Source organism: Silurus aristotelis, assembly GCF_946808225.1.
Source record: "Silurus aristotelis genome assembly, chromosome: 3".
NCBI classification, from domain to species: domain Eukaryota; kingdom Metazoa; phylum Chordata; class Actinopteri; order Siluriformes; family Siluridae; genus Silurus; species Silurus aristotelis.
Genome location: NC_139576.1, coordinates 31,099,380 through 31,118,747, shown reverse-complemented (window position 1 = coordinate 31,118,747; position 19,368 = coordinate 31,099,380). Strand labels below are relative to the sequence as shown.

At 36.7% G+C, this 19,368-nt stretch overlaps 1 protein-coding gene and 2 long non-coding RNA genes across 3 annotated transcripts in view; 1 reads left to right on the top strand and 2 right to left on the bottom strand.

The window, feature by feature from the left end:
- LOC310724104 overlaps nt 1-19,368 on the top strand; it is a 772,938-nt gene that overhangs the window by 303,698 nt on the left and 449,872 nt on the right. The window contains exon 2 of the long non-coding RNA XR_014532941.1: nt 8,258-8,484. This is a non-coding gene — a long non-coding RNA (uncharacterized lncRNA). The remainder of the gene's footprint in view (nt 1-8,257; nt 8,485-19,368) is intronic.
- LOC310724118 lies at nt 3,093-3,606 on the bottom strand. Its single transcript, XR_014532956.1, has 3 exons — nt 3,528-3,606; nt 3,345-3,434; nt 3,093-3,229 (listed from the first exon to the last, which is right to left on the bottom strand). It is a non-coding gene; the product is annotated as an uncharacterized lncRNA (long non-coding RNA).
- On the bottom strand, nt 3,836-5,807 carry LOC310723599 (little elongation complex subunit 1-like; the record flags this gene model as incomplete). The annotated part of the gene is made up of 4 exons (XM_083536860.1): nt 3,836-4,033; nt 4,752-4,912; nt 5,098-5,266; nt 5,592-5,807. 4 exons carry the CDS (start codon nt 5,805-5,807, stop codon nt 3,836-3,838), a joined length of 744 nt encoding a protein of 247 aa, XP_083392986.1.

The following is a 19,368-nucleotide window of genomic DNA, read 5'->3' as shown; positions in this document are numbered from 1 at the left end:
TTTATCCGGGCTTGGGACCGGCGCTAAGAGGGGCTGGGGTTGGTTCCCTGACCGGGGATCGAACCCGGGCCACAGCGGTGAGCGCATCCTAACCACTAGACCACCAGGGAACCTGGGAGTTAACTTTAACACTTATTTTATCAAAAGTCTCTTTTAATATTAAGTGGAATTAAAAAAATAAATAAATAAATAAATATATATATATATATATATATATATATATATATATATATATATATATATATATATAACAGTAATAATAATAATAATAATAAAGATGATAATGGGTTCAGCAGGTTCACAGAATAATTCACGAGTCACTGTTCTATGAACAATAAAACATTTTATTTTTCATTACTGAAAATGCTACAAAAATGTCACATGATAAAATATAATAATGCAAACACACAAAGATACAAATACTATTTACAAATTATGTACATATTAGTGAGGGGTATTTAACAACAAATATAAACATTTATGATTAAAAAGTTCCAAAGTGGGTTTAAAAAAAACAACCAAATAAACAACAATAGATACAAATATTAAATCCACAAAAACAGAATCATGGATGCAGATGAAGGACTGGATGCAGATGAAGGTCTGGATGCAGATGAAGGACTGGATGCAGATGAAGGTCTGGATGCAGATGAAGGACTGGATGCAGATGAAGGTCTGGATGCAGATGAAGGACTGGATGCAGATGAAGGTCTGGATGCAGATGAAGGACTGGATGCAGATGAAGGACTGGATGCAGATGAAGGTCTGGATGCAGATGAAGGACTGGATGCAGATGAAGGACTGGATGCAGATGAAGGACTGGCTGGAGGAGATGAACTTTGACTACCAGGCTGTAAAGACACATATTGTATATTATGAACTTGAGCATAATAATGATGATGATAATGACATATGAAGATCTTTTTAAATTACAGGAATCTGCATTGGTACATTTACATTAGGTTTGGCTGCTGAATTGTTGCTGAAGGATCCACCAAACCGTGACTTCGTAAACTAAAAAAGAGAGGAGACAGAACAGACTGACATTCATGTAAAATCATACATGTGCTGGAAATGTAAAGATCTGATTTCCCTTTTGAAGAAAACACAAATAATCTTCTATCCAATAAAAGACAATATGACTATAAAAGGCTTTGGGGACGTTCCAGAGATAATTGCGTGTGGAGTAAATACTGAAATATGAAAATAATGAATGAGCAGTGATAATGTAAGTGCAGGCTGTATAATGGTGGGGGTGGAGGTAGGGGGCGCTACAGCAGTAGGAGTGGAGTAAAGCAGGTGGAACACTTGCAGCAGGTGGAACACTTACGACCTGGTAAAAGAACAATAAAGATTGTGGAAAACAGGTTTTATTCACCTTTTAGTCTTGGTATTTTTTACAGATCTAAATAAGAAGAAACATTGCAAAATCTAACATTCACACATTAATATGTTTAATCCACAATCATCTCTGTACACTAGTGAGAGTCTGAGGGCAGAAGTGAAGTGATATGAAGATCTATAAATATAACACACTTTAACATTAAAATTAGTAATAAATGGTCTCATAACGGCAAAATTTGAAGGCAATTTAAAAAATAGAAATCTATTGTAATTTTTTATTCTTGTTTGCCATGTTTTATATGAGTTACGCAGGTCATAAATAAAAACTGTGCTTAAAACTTCGAAGCTTTAAAAAATAAATAAATTATTAAAAATATGCCTTTTATACTGATCTCAGTGGTTCCTCTATTTAATAACTGGATGAGACATGGGTGTAAATAAAACAAACATTGTTATATATAATAAGGGATGTAAACATCAATCTATTGAGATTTTGTAAATAAAAATAAATATTGCAACAACTATTTCTGCATCACACAGCAGAGGACATTTAAAGCACAGGAGTTTGGTCACAAATATAGTTGTGCAGGTTCACAGTGACGTGACATGAAAGAGAGGATTACCTGAAAGTCTGAAATGAACACTTTAGGAGTGTGGAATCCACAAAGACGTTTCTGTGGTCCACCGAAAAGTTTCGACTGGCCGTAGACCTGCATTGGACATTTCTCACTCTGTACAAATAAAGACCTTTAGGTTATGGGAAATGTTTTTAATCATCTTCTCTTATACATTTTTGTCAGCACAAACCTTATGTAACAGATCAAACCATTTCTTCTGACGGGGAGCAGGTGTGTTTCCAGCTTCAGAGCTAAACCCTGAGTTCACACATCTCTGGTTACTATGTTTTCTTACCCAATCAGGAACAGTTTTAGCTCGGGTTTTCTCAGTGTGTATATATACTTGTCTGTTATCTGCAATTAACTAAAGAAGAACATTTGCGCCATTCTGTGTGCTGTGTGATTCTTCCCTGATCAGAAAAGACATTGTAGATCGTATGGAAAACCTCTCCAAGATTGAACTTTTTACATGATAAAATTCTAACAATATCTGAGGAAAAGAAAGGATGTCGTGAATAAATGTTTGTTGTGTTAAAGTTTTTAATTTTCTCCTTTTTTTATATTTATTCATTTATTTTTTTAATAAAAATGGAAACATGTGTGCTGCATTAATTGCGCATTAATACAATTTGTGCTGTTAAAAATGAATTTGGGTTAAAGTGTTATTAAAGTATAAACGACATTATATAAAGGTCAACCCAAAGTTGTTAAGCTTTTTCATGAGCCATTTATACTTTTTGCATCTTCTTTGTAGAATCTGTACAAAAACACATAATTTGACTTAATTTAAAAACAGCAGGAAAACTGTAATGCGAGGAAAATGCACAAGAATCTGCATGCGCTCTGTTATACTGCATGTATTATATGCTGTATAATAATGATGGTTTCTACAGCTGTGGCATCATATTGATGTTATTAAGAGGATGATTGGACTGAAGGCAGATGATTATGTGTGAAATGCACGACCCGCCACTGTAAAGAGACAATCAATAACACTGTGCAGATCTATTATGTATTTTATTTATTTTTGTACAAAAATATTTTAAAAAACCTAATCTATTAAACATTATTTATTGTGATAATTTTTTTTGTCTTTATGTGAGAACAGAGGAAGCTGATCTGCTGAAGGCACTTGGTGACGGCTGGAGGAACGGGCTTTGTGAGGTCTTTTTTCCACGACTCCAAAGCGTTCAGAGCGACTTTGGGGCTGCTGGGTGCCAGATCATGAGTGGCATAAACCACTGCGAGCTGCACCTCCCACGGCAAATCTGCACACAAAATCCATCATAAAATTAGGACTTGCTAAAGCACTTTTCTGTTGATAAAGAACTAAACATCAAAGAATAAAGATAAAGTTTGATAAAGGACTTGTTTATTTGATACCATTTTGCCCCCTGAACTCATTTACACGTTTCACCAGATCCTCGACTGATGCTGCCACGTTCTCCTTAAGGCCATTTTGGCCAAGTCGCCCTGTTTGAGATGGACAAAGAACATGAGTAAAAACAGAAGAATCCAGAAATAATAAGAGATAATGCTCTAAAACAGAATTTACAGGAAACTTACCAAGTAGCCTGAATATTGCTGCTACAGAGACGTTTCTGAACTTTGTTTCCTCTGTTTGTTTTTGTTTCAGCCAAGTATTCAAAATGAGCCACACACTTTTTCTGTTAAATAAAAAATTGGACATATTAAGTTTTCTTGTGGCGGTAATAGAATACCATCAATTCGAAGTTTATGCAACAAGAATGGAAATTTTGCAGTATTTGGGACACACTGTCTCATATGAGTCTCACATTTGCCGGTTTGCAATCTATTAAATGTTTAAAAAAACTAAAAAGATGAGAATTAAACACGTTGAAGCAGTTTCACAATCAGTACCGTATAACATGGGAGTCGGTCCAAATCCAGCCCAGTTGTGCACAGAGAAGGTCCAGGCTGAATACGTAGTCCCAGGCAGCAGGACAGAGATCATCACCATACCAACTGCTCTTCTGGAAAGTCAGACTTTTGTCTTTCAGAAGAGCCGTCAGTGTGCTGGTGATGGCTCTGTAGGTGTCTCCAGGAGGCTCCTGTCAGAAAATACATCATTTCTTTAAAAACCAGATCAATGAAACAATGTTTACAATAATATGATCATAACTGAAAGGTCACAACCAATCACAAGTGCAGATGATTGAAATACTGAGGTAGAGCTCTAACTGTACATTCTGCTCTTTTTATAACTTCCATTTATTACTCTTATGTAAGGAGGAGTCCTAGAAAAGATTTTAGATACACATGCAAAGTAGCACACGTTCCTAAAGGGTTTATGTATCAGACAGTAGCAGGAGTAAATAATGCTCTAGAATAGTTCATGAGTATGTAATTTGAGGCACAGATTTAGTTTGTTTATTCAGTAGTGAGCACAGTGTCACATGGTTCTATATCACTTCCTTTATTAGTATATTATGAAACACAGATTTATTTGCATGTTTATTGCACTGATCTGATCATTTTGATCATAAACAGCGTCATTAACGCTGGAGTTAAGTGCAGTTTCTTTGCTGCTGGTTATCAGCACTAATACACTACACTAATAAAAAAAGACTAAAATAGTGATGTAGAATAGTGATAGATACTTATTGATTTAATTCTACATGAATTTATAATGAATTTGCTCCATAGATCACATGGACATTGGAAATTAAAAGTAGATTAAGAATGAAGTAAAACACATAAAAATTCCAGTTAAAAAACGATGTTTAATGACTGTTCTGGTGACTGTTGTGATGAGAATCAGCTACTTACTGTATCCCAGTGCAGAAATTTGCTGAGCAAGTAATACACCTTTCCGTATGCCTTCATTTTGCACACGATGTGAACGGCTCTGCATAAAGGGCTGTTACAGGAGAAAACACTTGGCCATGCTGTCACCATGACCATTATCAGTTTTGGGGCTTGAGAAAAGTCTGCAAAGGAAATAAAATTATATCACATATTTAAAATACACTGTATAGGAAGAAATACAGAACCAAAAACAGAACACAACTGGCTTCTTTATATATCTTTTATTTATTTATTTATTTGTTTATTTATTTATTTATTTATTTTTTTTTTTTAGTAAATATATAATGAAATGTCAATATAATCTCACCTTCTTTAAGAAATCTGTAGGCGAGGGCATGTGCTTTATGAGAGTCTCCTCTCTTTTGACACAAGCCCACATAAACCCTACAGAGAGACTGCAGGAGTTCATGTCCCATAGACTCTTTCTCCGCCTTGATCTTCTCCAAAACCGCTTTCAGAAACGTCTCTGCTAACGACTAAATGAGACAGAAGAAAAATTTCAACCAAAAAAAGTTCAACCAATCATGTTTTTAAAACAAATATTAGGGGGTTAAGACTGGACTGTAGATTAGGTTTAGGAAAACTACTCGACTTTGTATAAACCAAAACCTGGAGTAAACATTTTTACATGACAAATTACATCTACTGTTCAATTTCAGAACATCAGGACCAGTGAATTATGGATTAACTATTAAAACTGAGAAAACTCAAATCCAGAGCTATAGAATTGCATGTACACTAAATTAAATGCATGCGTTTGAATTGAATGCACACTAAATAAAACAGAAGATAATCACTTACCTCGTTCACACAAAACTTGGAAATGACAGATTTTTCTTCCTCTGTGAGAGAAGAAAGTTCACATTTCCCTTTAAATAGTGCATCAATCCAGTTTGGAGATAAAACATCTGCACAGGAATCCTGGAGTGTTTTTAATGCACTAGTGATGAGGGATTGTGTTGTATGTTTGTGAGGTGCAGCAAGTCGAGGCTTTTTAGCAGCACTGGGTGGTGGCATGTCTGATGCAGCTCTCTTTGTTCTAATATGAACAAAATGTGATCAAATCACATGACACAGACAATTCTACAGTATGGATAATACATTGGGAATGTGATATTACAGGAAAATAATCAGTATAAATAAAGTAAAAACAGTATTTGAACTGATCGAGTCGATTGCGCAACCTGATGCTCGCGAGTCACGACAGAACAGATCCAGTGCGACTCCCGAAGTTACAAACAAACAGTTTACACAATAACACTTCAATAAACTACACCATTTTCACATGATGAGGATAACAGCATTCACTCACAACCAATTTCATTATCGATTATTATGTGATTATTGTTGCAACTCTAATAATAAATAATAAACTCAGTGTTTCAAAGAGAATAAAAACCCATAAAGTTTGGAAACTCACTGTTCCAGCAGTCGTACAGTCGCTCTATTGAACATTTTTCTACTATTGAACATCAGGTAGCTGGTAAGTGTGTAAGTAGTAGTAAAATAAATTTGTTTGTTTTACTAAAGTCCTGTATTAGATCTGTTTAATATGAATTGTGTGTTGACATGACGTCCCTCCTGAAGGTTGTCGGTTACGAGACGTAGACAAAAGGGTCTGAACTCTTCCAATTAAAATCTCAAGAGGCGACAAATTTGGCGAAAGAGAATCTTGACGGCAAACTTTTTAACGACCTTAAAGTGTAATCTATTAATATAAAGGGTGGGTTTGGTCATATGAGGGGATTTCAGTCAGCATCAGGGGGTAATTTTGCTGGTGTCGGCATAAAGACTAACAGCAGTGTGTAAGAGCAGTGTCTCTGTTGTGTTACAGCTCCATCAACACTTTAAACTCATAAGTAGCGCGAGACTGAGAGGAACCACCACAACCAGAGTCCACCCACATCCAGCTCAAGATCCAGCTGTGGAGGAGAAACCAGCTGCAGCTCAAATTCCAGCTGTGGAGGAGAAACCAGGACAAGGATAAAATTCAGTTAAAGCTCCTTCAGCATCTGTGAGTGAAGTCCAGATCTACCAGGACACTACACACACACACACACACACACACACACACACACACACTATAACTATATTTAGTAGTTATATTTGGGGCTGCAGCTATCGATTATTTTAGTAGTCTGTGAAAACTAAACTCATTTAAAGCATTTAATTGGCATATTACATAAAAATGCAAATACAAATATATAAATAAATAAACTCTGACTTTATTTACTTATAAACATCCAACATTTCTGGTGCCTCCACCGGTAACCATTTTGTGGGTCTGAAGTTTGAAGCTGTTGGTGTGTGAACGAGGCTCCTCTGCTTCATCTGTCTTGTTCCGTCTCCTCCAGAGCTGATTGTTAGACAGAGTTCTCTCCAGGGTTCAGAGGCTCAGATTAATATCATGTGATTTTATTGATTAAAGCACATTTTATTTTAAATATGTGAAGCTTTCTGGCACTACAGAGGAGGTGACGCTGCCCGACTGCCTAAAAAAGTTGCAATTGTGAGAAAAAAAACTTTTTTGGGTAAACCTTTTTTTTATGTGGCAGAAACAGACTTCCATATGAATCTTCTCCTCACCCTCACTGTTTTCTCCTCTTTCCTAAATTTTTTCATTCTGCAGTATCTTTTACTTCCTACCATCTGACTTCAGTTCATCACCTCACCTTCTGTGTGGCTTTTTCCCCTTTTTACCTTCTGTGTCTCCAGAATGTGTGTACACCAGTCAAGTGTTTTTTTTTTTTGTTTTTGTTTTTTGTTAAGAACACAAATCCAGCACCCTGAGATTAAGAGTCTCATGTCACATGGGCCTCATGCAAAACACACGCCGGTTACTGACTGCTGGTTTAGAGCCAAACGTGGTTTATTCAAACCACCAAAGGAGATGTTAATGAAAGATCTCTGTTGTGCAGTTGGTTAGTGTGTTCTGCTGTTAGCCAGAATGTTGCTCCTGTTAAAAAGCTCAGGGTTACAAAGGACAGGAACTGCTGCTGTGATGGCTGAGTGGTGAAGGCGTTAGACTCGAAATCTAATAGGGTTTCTGCTCACAGTGTTTCATCAATGTGTGATAGTGATTTATTGTTAAGTCTTTACTGTGTGAAGTGAACAATGTACAGAAGTGTTTCATGCATAGAAGAAACATTGGAAACAAACATAATCTGGTTTACTGGAGGTGAAAGTTGTTTTGCTGGGACGAGGAGGAAGAACATTAGAACTCGCATTACCTCTTTAGGAAACATGATTCGTCTCGTGCTTTCTACAAGATCAAAAAGGTTCAGAAAAATCTTTTTAAACAAAAACATGTTTCAAATGTCTCAGACATGTCTAAAATGTCTCAAAAGGCTTTAGGAGACGATGAGTGGACGTCTCATCTGTGGCGGTAGAGGACGTTGAGTGGACGTCTCGTCTGGGGCGGTAGAGGACGATGAGTGGACGTCTCGTCTGGGGCGGTAGATGATGAGTGGACGTCTCGTCTGTGGCGGTAGAGGACGATGAGTGGACGTCTCGTTTGTGGCGGTAGAGGACGATGAGTGGACGTCTCGTTTGTGGCGGTAGAGGACGATGAGTGGACGTCTCGTCTGTGGCGGTAGAGGACGATGAGTGGACGTCTCGTCTGTGGCGGTAGAGGACGATGAGTGGACGTCTCGTCTGGGGCGGTAGAGGATGATGAGTGGACGTCTCGTCTGCGGTGGTTTGGCAGCACTGGGGTTATTCTCTGAAGCTGGAAACACACCTGCTCCCCATCAGAAGAAATAGTTTAATCTGTTACATAAGGTTTGTGCTGACAAAAATGTATAATAGAAGATGATTAAACACATTTTCCATTACGTAAAGGTCTTTATTTGTACAGAGTGAGAAATGTCCAATGCAGGTCCACGGCCAGTCGAAACTTTTCGGTGGACCACAGAAACGTCTTTGTGGATTCCACCCTCCTAAAGTGTTCATTTCAGACTTTCAGGTAATCCTCTCTTTCATGTCACATCACTGTGAACCTGCACAACTATATTTGTGACCAAACTCATGTGCTTTAAATGTCCTCTGCTGTGGGATGCAGTAATAGTTGTTGCAATATTTATTTTTATTTACAAAATCTCATAAAAGTGATGTTTATGTAACAAATGCACTGAAAGAAAGACAGACAGGCAAAAGTTCACCAAGCGGAGCTTCTTTATTTTTCTTTGTTTTTCATGCTGGCGTTTTTCTTTCCAGTACTCACACCAGGGTTCATTAATGTGTGAATGTTAGATTTTGCAATGTTTCTTCTTATTTAGATCTGTAAAAAAATACCAAGACTAAAATGTGAATAAAACCTGTTTTCCACACTCTTTATTGTTCTTTTACCAGGTCATAAGTGTTCCACCTGCTGCAAGTGTTCCACCTGCTTTACTCCACTCCTACTGCTGTAGCGCCCCCTACCTCCACCCCCACCATTATACAGCCTGCACTTACATTATCACTGCTCATTCATTATTTTCATATTTCAGTATTTACTCCACACGCAATTATCTCTGGAACGTCCCCAAAGCCTTTTATAGTCATATTGTCTTTTATTGGATAGAAGATTATTTGTGTTTTCTTCAAAAGGGAAATCAGATCTTTACATTTCCAGCACATGTATGATTTTACATGAATGTCAGTCTGTTCTGTCGCCTCTCTTTTTTAGTCTACAAAGTCACGGTTTGGTGGATCCTTCAGCAACAATTCAGCAGCCAAACCTAATGTAAATGTACCAATGCAGATTCCTGTAATTTAAAAAGATCTTCATATGTCATTATCATCATCATTATTATGCTTAAGTTCATAATATACAATATGTGTCTTTACAGCCTGGTAGTCAAAGTTCATCTCCTTCAGCCAGTCCTTCATCTGCATCCAGTCCTTCATCTGCATCCAGTCCTTCATCTGCATCCATGATTCTATTTTTGTGGATTTAATATTTGTATCTATTGTTGTTTATTATTTGTTTGTTTTTTTTAAACCCACTTTGGAAATTTTTAATCATAAATATTTATATTTGTTGTTAAATACCCCTCACTAATATGTAAATAATTTGTAAATAGTATTTGTATCTTTGTGTGTTTGCATTATTATATTTTATCATGTGACATTTTTGTAGCATTTTCAGTAATTAAAATTAAAATGTTTTATTGTTTATAGAACAGTGACTCGTGAATTATTAATAATTTAAACAAAACATGGCTCATATAATGAAAGAGACTTTTGATAAAATAAGTGTTAAAGTTAACTCCCAGGTTCCCTGGTGGTCTAGTGGTTAGGATGCGGCGCTCTCACCGCTGTGGCCCGGGTTTGATCCCCGGTCAGGGAACCAACCCCAGCCCCTACTTAGTGCCGGTCCCAAGCCCGGATAAATGTGAAGGGTTGCGTTAGGAAGGGCATCCAGCGTAAAAACGTGCCAAATCAAACATGTGGAGGATCCGCTGTGGCGCCCCCTAATGGGAGAAGCTGAAATAAATTAATATAAGTGTTAAAGTTAAATAAGTACATTAAGAAAACAATGCATACATTTTAAGCACTTTATTTATTGCAATTTCCAGCAAAAATATTACAGCACACAGTGACAAGTGATTTATTTTCATTCACATGAAAAGAAAAAGTTGAAAGAAATGGGGATAAATAAAAACTGCTGAAATTTAAGAAAGGAAAAAAAATGTTATTTAAACTTTTTTCTGCTTTTGTCTGGTTTTATATTGTGAGGAAAAGAAACACAGAGTTCTGCACTTACAGAGAAATAATCAGTTAAAGAGTGGTGCCATGTGGCCTCCATGAAGCCGAGGTTCTGTCATCACTGCAAAGTTGATGGATTTCCTATAACAACATCCACATTCACACACATTCAGACATTTCTGAAGACTGAGCAAGAATTCAGAGAGACAAAAACATACTAAAGGAGAAGAACAAATACATCAGTTCTGCACAGAGCCTGAGAATTTGAAAACAATATATACACAAATAAATAAATCATATAATATAAATATATTACATCTTTAATACATTATTAAAATACATACTTTGTAACCTGTCTGGTTAAAAGAGCCCAAAGCTACAAAAAATGAAAAAAATAAATAAAAAACATTGTTTACATTTTAAATACATTAATACCTAAAAAAGATACACAAAGATATAAATAATTGTGGGTGTGAAAAAAAGAAGATATATATAATCCCAAAACAACAGCCTGCCTGGTTGCAGTTTATATCTCATTAGCATGAGACGCCACCACGGGATTCGAACCGCGACTTTGTCCTGCAATGAGCACTGCAACCAGATACGTAACCACTAGGCTACGTACAGGCCGGACAAAATAACAGTTTAATCACAGCTTAAGAACTACATCTCTGTACAAGTCCCGCCCCTTTTCACAGTTGATTGGTTGGCGCTATAAGGAAAAAAATGCAATCTTCTTTTCCTCTTGTTTACGTTAAATGAAATAATACAAACAAATACACAACTAAATTTATATATTCGCCGCAGAGGCAAATGAAAGAAGAAAAAAACACATCAGGAAGTTATTAACATAAACGACCACGTGACCACAGGGCCGAGTGATGGCGGTATATACTCTGTACAAGCCCCGCCCCTTCCCTCGGATGATTTGCTAGCACTGAAAGCAAACCCTGCGTTGATTAGTCTGTTCACATACATAATTCAAAGACTTGCAGGAAAAAGCTGATAAATTTGACTAAAAAATAAAGAATAAAAGAGAGATAATATTTCCAGAAATGTTGCAGTGAGCAGAAACTGACATTTCTGCTAATAGTGTAGGAGACATCATAATTAGCCTCATGCTAGCCGGGTTTGCTAGCGTTGTTTTTGTGTTAACTAGTTTTTTAGAATATCTGACTGAAATTTGACCAAAAAGAGGAATACATTATATTTTACATTATTATGATACGTATAGTTTATTTATAGCTCACTAAATGTACAATATTTAGACTGAGGATGAAAACGATTGAAGCTAAGATTAATTAGCCGGCTAGTTAGCCTAGCTCAGTGGATCTCAAAGTGTGGGACGCGGCCCTCTATTGGGGAATAAAGACATGACAGGTGGGGCGCAATGAACGCAGGATTTATTTATTTGTTCTTCATTAATGATTTTCACTATTAATAAAGTTCATACACTCAAAGCAACACAAATAAACAATAAGGTACAAGTCACTTATACTGCATACACACATTGTATAGTCCTTACAGAAATTGGGCTGACCCAATCACATCTTCAATCATCTCCCCTTTTGGGCTCTGTGTGAGCTTGCTGCATCAGATGGAGGTCATAATTAGTTTTAGGATTCATCAGTGTGGATTAGAGTTTTATTGTATTAATAACTTACACTTTTTAAAAAAGAAATTTTTAATGTGTAAATTCTCACTCGTTTCTACCTGGTATTATATGGCTTTAGTGCTTTTATGAAATAGGAGTTTATTTACATAATCAAGGGTGTGCAAAGATGAGATGTGTTTGTGATCGTATGTAGTGGGCCGATCTGGACCAAAATGCCAGAGCTTGATTTTTTGTCCCAGTCCAGTTCTGCTTGGATCCTTCTCAGATAGTTTCCATATCTGTAAAGAGAACAGCAATAAGTTTCATTCCACACACTGACTCTGTGGACATGTAGGGGTGTGTGTACCTTTTTCTCTTTGCATGGTGGATGTGTGTGTGTTCTTCTGTAGGACGGTCCAAGTATGTACCTGCTGCATGTGGCTGGACCTGAAAAGAACTACAGATAAATGTAATGAGGTCGAGTGTGAGTGTTTTCCTGGACAGAAGAAAGTTCAGGCTTCCAAGTCTTTCTTTTTTCATTGTGAATGAATCAGTGAATGAAACTAACTGTCTTCACTCTAAATCATTTCCTGCATGTTCATGGGACACTGTACTGTAGCGGTTTGTAAGTGTGTGTCACCTCGTCTCATCTCTCTGATCTCATCCTGATAATGCTGTCCGATTTGTTGCAACTGCCTGAGATACTCTTACACACACACACACACACACACACACACACACACCTGCAAAGATGAGCCCCTTTTCAGTTTTTTAATTCATCACTCTTTAATTTAGAAGACAGTCGGAGTCTTTTAACTTCTCCAACTACCAAACTCCAACTTCTACAGCTTCATATCTACAGTGGGGGAAATAATTATTCAATGTCTTGCTCCTTCTGTAAATGTACCCTTTTACAAATCCTATAACACACATATCTATCCATCCATCCACACAAAGAAAGTAACTACTTGTGCTACTGCATGTAATTGATGAATGATTAAAAGGAAGTCCAGGTTAAATAAAGAAACAGATTAAATGTAGTCCGGGTTAAATTATGAACACATTAAAAGGTAGTCCGGGTTAAATAATGAACACATTAAAAGGTAGTCCAGGTTAAATAATTAACACAGTAAAAGGTAGTCCGGGTCGGGGGATAGAGAGAGAATGTGAGAGCAGGTGATTATGAAGAGACGTGTATTGAGTCCCGACCCGGACCAAACTCAAATATTTCATACACTGTATTTATATAAAGAGATCTGTACAGTTGACCCTATCATGGTAGTTGAAAGACATTCACTCACTAAATTTGGGTTACATTGTAAATTGTAGTGTTAAAGCATCATTTTAATCACAATACTGTTTGTTTTAATGTTTAATTCTTTAAGAATTTTATATTTATTTAATCTGGTCAATGCCGCAATGCATCACGGGAAGATCAAACGTCTTCAAAAGTATAATAGGCTTCAATCTTGAATAAAAAGCTTTCCTATAATAATACTACTGTATAAGAATATAAATATGTTTTGGAAAAATAGTTCGACAGTAAAACTTACAGACAAAACACGATGAATATTTACATATCAACATATTAAGTTATAAACTTTCACTGCACCTCTCTGGATTCCGCTTCACATCAACGCCATTTAGCCACGCCCACATCGCCCGTGCCGCTATTTAACAATGACACGTGACAAACCTTTTCCTCGTTTTAAACCTATAGATGTATGTAACAGGTGTATAATTTACCCTGTTAAATTTATATGTCCTGTTTCAATTCATACTAAATTGTTGATTTGTCTTGTTTATACTCATATCTGTGTTTATAAATGTGGTTACCTGATCAAAATGGGTGCTTCTCTTAATTAAATGCCTTAATAATAGAAGCTGATGTCACTTCCTGTCCTGACTCCTCCTCTTCCCTTTTTGTATTGTAATCTCATTTGGAGTGGTGGGTTTCTCCTAAATTTATGATAAACTGGTTTAATTTTATATTAATTACTTTTATATTTATTTATTATTTATTGATATATTTTTGGTTGAAAGAAGCAGAAATAGAGGACAGGGTAGTGTGGAGGAGGATGATCCGCTGTGGCGCCCCCTAAAGGAAGCAGCCGAATTATTATTTTTTTTTTCTCGCTGAAGTTTTTTTTTTTTTTTTAATCTATCTGTGTGAATATTTTACACTTTTTAGGTGTATTTTTATGAATGTGAGGGCACATGGTGATAAGTCTACCACACACACAATAAGTGAAATATCACCACAGGGGCTGCTGATTTGTTGTGTGTTTTTTAGAAGAAACATTAAATACTTCCAGTGAGCTGGAATCTTCGATACAGCTGTATCTTCGATACAATACTTCTATGAAATATGTATAAACTGTTTCAATACAAATCTTATTGAAATAAATGAAAAAATCCGAAAAAAATGTCCAGTTGAAATATCTTCATATCTGAAACAATCTGTATAGTATAAAGTAAAACTCTCTGAAAAGCTTCTGCCAAAGATTCTGAATCAAGCCAGAAGATGGGGTCGTGTCTGTGTTCCTCCTTTGTTTTCCTCAGCTGTACTCACACGTGCTCTATATCAGGGGTCACCAACGTTTTTGAAACTGAGAGCTACTTCTTGGGTACCGAATAATGTGAAGGGTTTGATACACACTTCTAAAATGACAAATTTGCTCAATTTACCTTTAATAATGTTATTAATAATACTTAATTATATTCATCTATATCTAGTCATCTATATTTTAATAAGAATAGCAACAAAAAAATTAGATGCAGCTCACTAAGTGGCGCTATTTTTAGAAAAGGCGACTCATGTGGTCCTATTTCTTAACCTTGCGCTACATTAGGATAAAACCTTGAGAGGAACCAGACTCAAAAGGGAAACCCATCCTCATTTGGGGGATATCAAGAGTGTGATTATGAATCTTAAAACAATACAAAACACCAAGGAGTAAAAACTACCATGAGCACTGGAGTGTGTGATGGTCTGTAATCTTCATGAGGTGTGTGTGTGTATTAATCTGAAGTTTCAGGAGCCACCCAGTAAACCCCATGCAGTGGATCCAGTAGAATGCGGAGTAATGCAATCAGAGACACAGGGTTTATTTTTTTATGTTGTTATTGTTTTAGATTTTTGTTTGTTAATATTTTCAAGTGATTATTTTTGTGATATTTTATCTTTAGGTGGTGGTGAAGGTTTCGAGGTGATCATCTAAAAAAAACAAGAGCACACGATTGCATGTTCACGCGCACACACACACACACACACACACACACACACACACACACACACACACCCCTTTCTACTGGAGTGTTCCAGTTGCCGTCACCACATGGAGGAACAGAATCAATTTGTCAGTTTATAACTGCAAAAATACAAAAACATGAAAACGCGATCAATATGAATAAACGTTTCGCCTCGTGATTATTAGCTGCTGGTTTGTTTACTACAGTTGCTAAGATACACACAAGAGTGAGTTGATGGATCGCAGTGCTGTTTGTTGACCACGCCTATTATGTCTGTCAACTGACCAATCAATGCAGAGTTTGTTCAAAGTTCCAGCCAATCATTGGACTTGTACAGAGTATGTAGCGGCCTATTGAGTGACGTCATCACCCGGCCTGCCGCGTAGCCTAGTGGTCACGTGGTCGGTTACTGCGTTCAATAAGGTACTATAATGAGGTTGGTGGTGTTTTTTTTTTTATTATTATTATTATTATTATTTATTTATTATTTATTTTATTTTATTTTATTTTATTTTTCTTGCATCCGTGCCGGAATTAATTAATTTATTTGCGTTTTTATTTAATAAATAATGTTTGGCATAAACAATGCGAAAAATAACAGAAAATATCTTATTCTTTTTTTTCTTAATTTTTTGCCTGTAAAGTTTAAATACCATTGGATTGTTTTTTTTTTTTTTTTTATTTAATCTGTTTTTCTTTATTTTTTTAATAATTTTTGCTCTTGTAGTGAAATGAATTTGTGTCATTGCTGCTACACTGTGCATCTGAACAATTATGACTTTAATCTTACAATAAACTTTAGGTTTTTATCACATTTTCTACTTTCATTCATCTGATTGTCTCCCCAGTGTCCAACTGCTCCATGGCTTTGTGTATCAGTCACCTCACAACTATAGAAAAGATTTACCACTAGTCTCCTTTCTTTCTTAATTCAGTCTCTCAGTTAGTTTATAGTCACTCAGTGTGAAATCTGGGGCTGTTTAGATGAACACAACGATGATTTCCTGCAGGAATTGAGGAAAGACACACAAAGCTTTTGCTCAGCAGCTCTCAGTGTCTCTCTGTTTTTAGTTTCATCAATATGTCTGGTAATTGTCTAATCTGAGAGGAACTTTAGCTATTTCTTTAACTGCGTCAGGGCCGAGCATCTTGTTGACAGCAGCTTTGCAGGCAGGTAGCATTAATGTCTCTGCCACAGTGTGGGGCTTTTTTAGATTAGGCTACGAGTTCAGCTACTAGGTAGCTCATTTTGAGATCTCTCTCATTCACCTTTGTGTTTTTTTTAAATTAATGTTGACATCATTAATTCTTATGTCATGAATAAACAAGGTCATTATTGCGCTACCTACTGTCACTCAATTACTGTACATGGTGGAGTATTTTCATTACTCTGCCAGTCACTACATCAGAGAAACAGCCAATAAACAATGCAAATTATTTTCAGTAACTTAAAAATCATTTTCTATGAGACCAGCTCTCTCATCCGCACTCCCAAAAACGTCAGTAGTTTGTAACCAGACACACTGATAACATCCTCAAACATCTCATTAATATCACACATCTGTACTCTGGTCTGAGAGAAAAAAAGAGAGAGAGAGAGAGAGAGAGAGAGAGAGAGAGAGAGAGAGAGAGAGAGAGAGAGAGAGAGAGAGATTCATAAAAATATTTTAAAACAAACAGATGATTAATAGTTTTTACACAGAATTAAGCAAAAATCAAGCACTGACAGTGCCACTAGAGGGCAGTGTGAGACTGACAATTGTCAATGTGAACTATGGGTTACAATTAAACTTTTTCTATATCTAATGCAGTTCTTCTTCCTCTTCTTCTTCTTCTTCTTCTTCTTCTTCTTTTTCTTCTTCTTCTTCTTCTTCTTCTTTTTCTTCTTCTTCTTCTTCTTCTTCTTCTTCTTCTTCTTCTTCTTCTTATTATTATTATTAGTGTTATTAATTTCTTCCAAAGTCCAAATTTACAATGTAGAACTACTGCAGCATTTCAGTGGTAACATACAGTATGTTTTTGTAAAGTAAGTGACTAAAAACTCCAAAGGAATTTTCCTGGCACTTTATATGAGTTGTTTTAGAAAAAGCATCAATTTAATGCAGAGAAGCCCCTTTTTTAATAACACTCTGTTTTTGGTCCTATGTATTTGGGGGTGTTTTAATTTTAGAGCATGTTGTATTTAATAAACTTTGCATGTGTTTAAGAGCTTTTCCTTTTCATGTTTTATATTATAAATCTTATATATTATATTATATAATCTTATATATAAAATAATATATATAATCTATTTTTTATATATTATAGTCATAACGTTGTATATTTTTGTACATAAATAAATAAAATACACAGTAGATCTGCACAGTGTTACTCGTTGTTTCTAATAGTTTATACAGTGGCAGGTCTTCAGTCCCAATCCCCCTCTTAATAACATCATTATGATGCCACAGCTATAGAATTATACAGATATGCAGTATAACAGAGCGCTGCATCACAGACATTTCATACAGCGTGAATGAATGCCGGTAACTAAAGCAGGAAACTCAGTGAACACAATTCAACAAGTCTCTTTTCACTGTAGCCACAGCTGCACCGCCGAATTCATCATCTCTAGCAGAAGCTTCGATATTTACCTCATAAAATATCCCCGGGTTTCCATGTGCGCTTATGCATTTTTTCCTTCTTATGCTTTTCTGGCTCCTCCCTCCATTCACAAACCAGGATCCAACCATCACAATCCAGCATCCAACCATCACAAACCAGCGTCCAACCATCACAAACCAGCATCCAACCATCACAAACCAGCATCCAGCCTGAAGGCTTAACATGGCACTGTCTGATTGTTTATGGTTTGGTGTAACAGACTTTGAGAAACTTTAAATATTTCAATAGAAAGTTCTGAAAAACAGCTCATGTGAGACGGCTGCCTGGTCTGCATCCTGCAGGAACAGTTTGTGAGAAACTCTGACTGGATTTCAGTTTGGCTTCTTTATTTCTTCTTGCTCCTGTTTCTCCACAATATCTCTGAAATACAACCACAATTCCAAAAGAGTTGGGACTCTGTGTAAAATGCAGAGGTGTGAAGTAATAAAGTACAAATACTTCAATACTGTACTTTATTACTTCACACACCTCTGCATTTTACACAGAGTCCCAACTCTTTTGGAATTGTGTTTGTACAAATACTTCAATACTGGGGGAGTGGTGGCTCCAGCGGTTAAGGCGCTGGGTTGCCGATCAGAAGGTCTGCGGTTCGAGCCCCGGTATCGCCAGGCTGCCACTCTTGGGCCCTTGAGAAAGGCCCTTAACTCTCTATGCTCCGGGGGTCCCTTACAAGGGAAATATCAAGGTCCGTGACGTGGGGCCGCCATTCCGTGGGCTCACCACCTGCAGGAGGGACCGTAAGGGACGGTGCTGTGAGGATTGAGCAGCAGTCGAAGGCAGGGTATGCCTGCTTAGACTGCTGCCCCCGCGACCCGGATAACCGGGAGAAAATGAATGAATACTTCAATACTGTACTTAAGTCGATTTTTCTGGTATCAGTATTTTACTTCACTATTTACTTTTCAGACACCTTTTTACTTTTACTCATTAAATCTCTACATAAACATCTGTACTTTCTACTTTTTATATTTTTTGGTCAGTTTAATTCTATTTTTTTGACATGATCAATATTTTTTCTTCTCATTTTGCACCGTTTTTAGCACATCAACATGTTTCTTGTTACGGTGTGACTTTTCAAACTTCCACTGGTGTATCATTTCCTGGCTCTCAGGCACCACAGAGGGTAAAAGTGTGTATGAAGGGTGTGTGTTTGATCATCCACAATGCTGGAGGATTTGAGAGACCAGGTGAGTTTCTCCACAGGTGAACACAAGATTGTTACATCTGCACCAGTCCATTATCCACTGCATTTCCTGTCTGAAAGCCGTCTCGTTGTTCTTGATGATGAGACCCACCATAGTCATGTGACTGGTGAACTTGATGATTTGAGCTGTGCATTGCAGCACAGTCATGAATCACAGTGTGAACAGCTGGTGA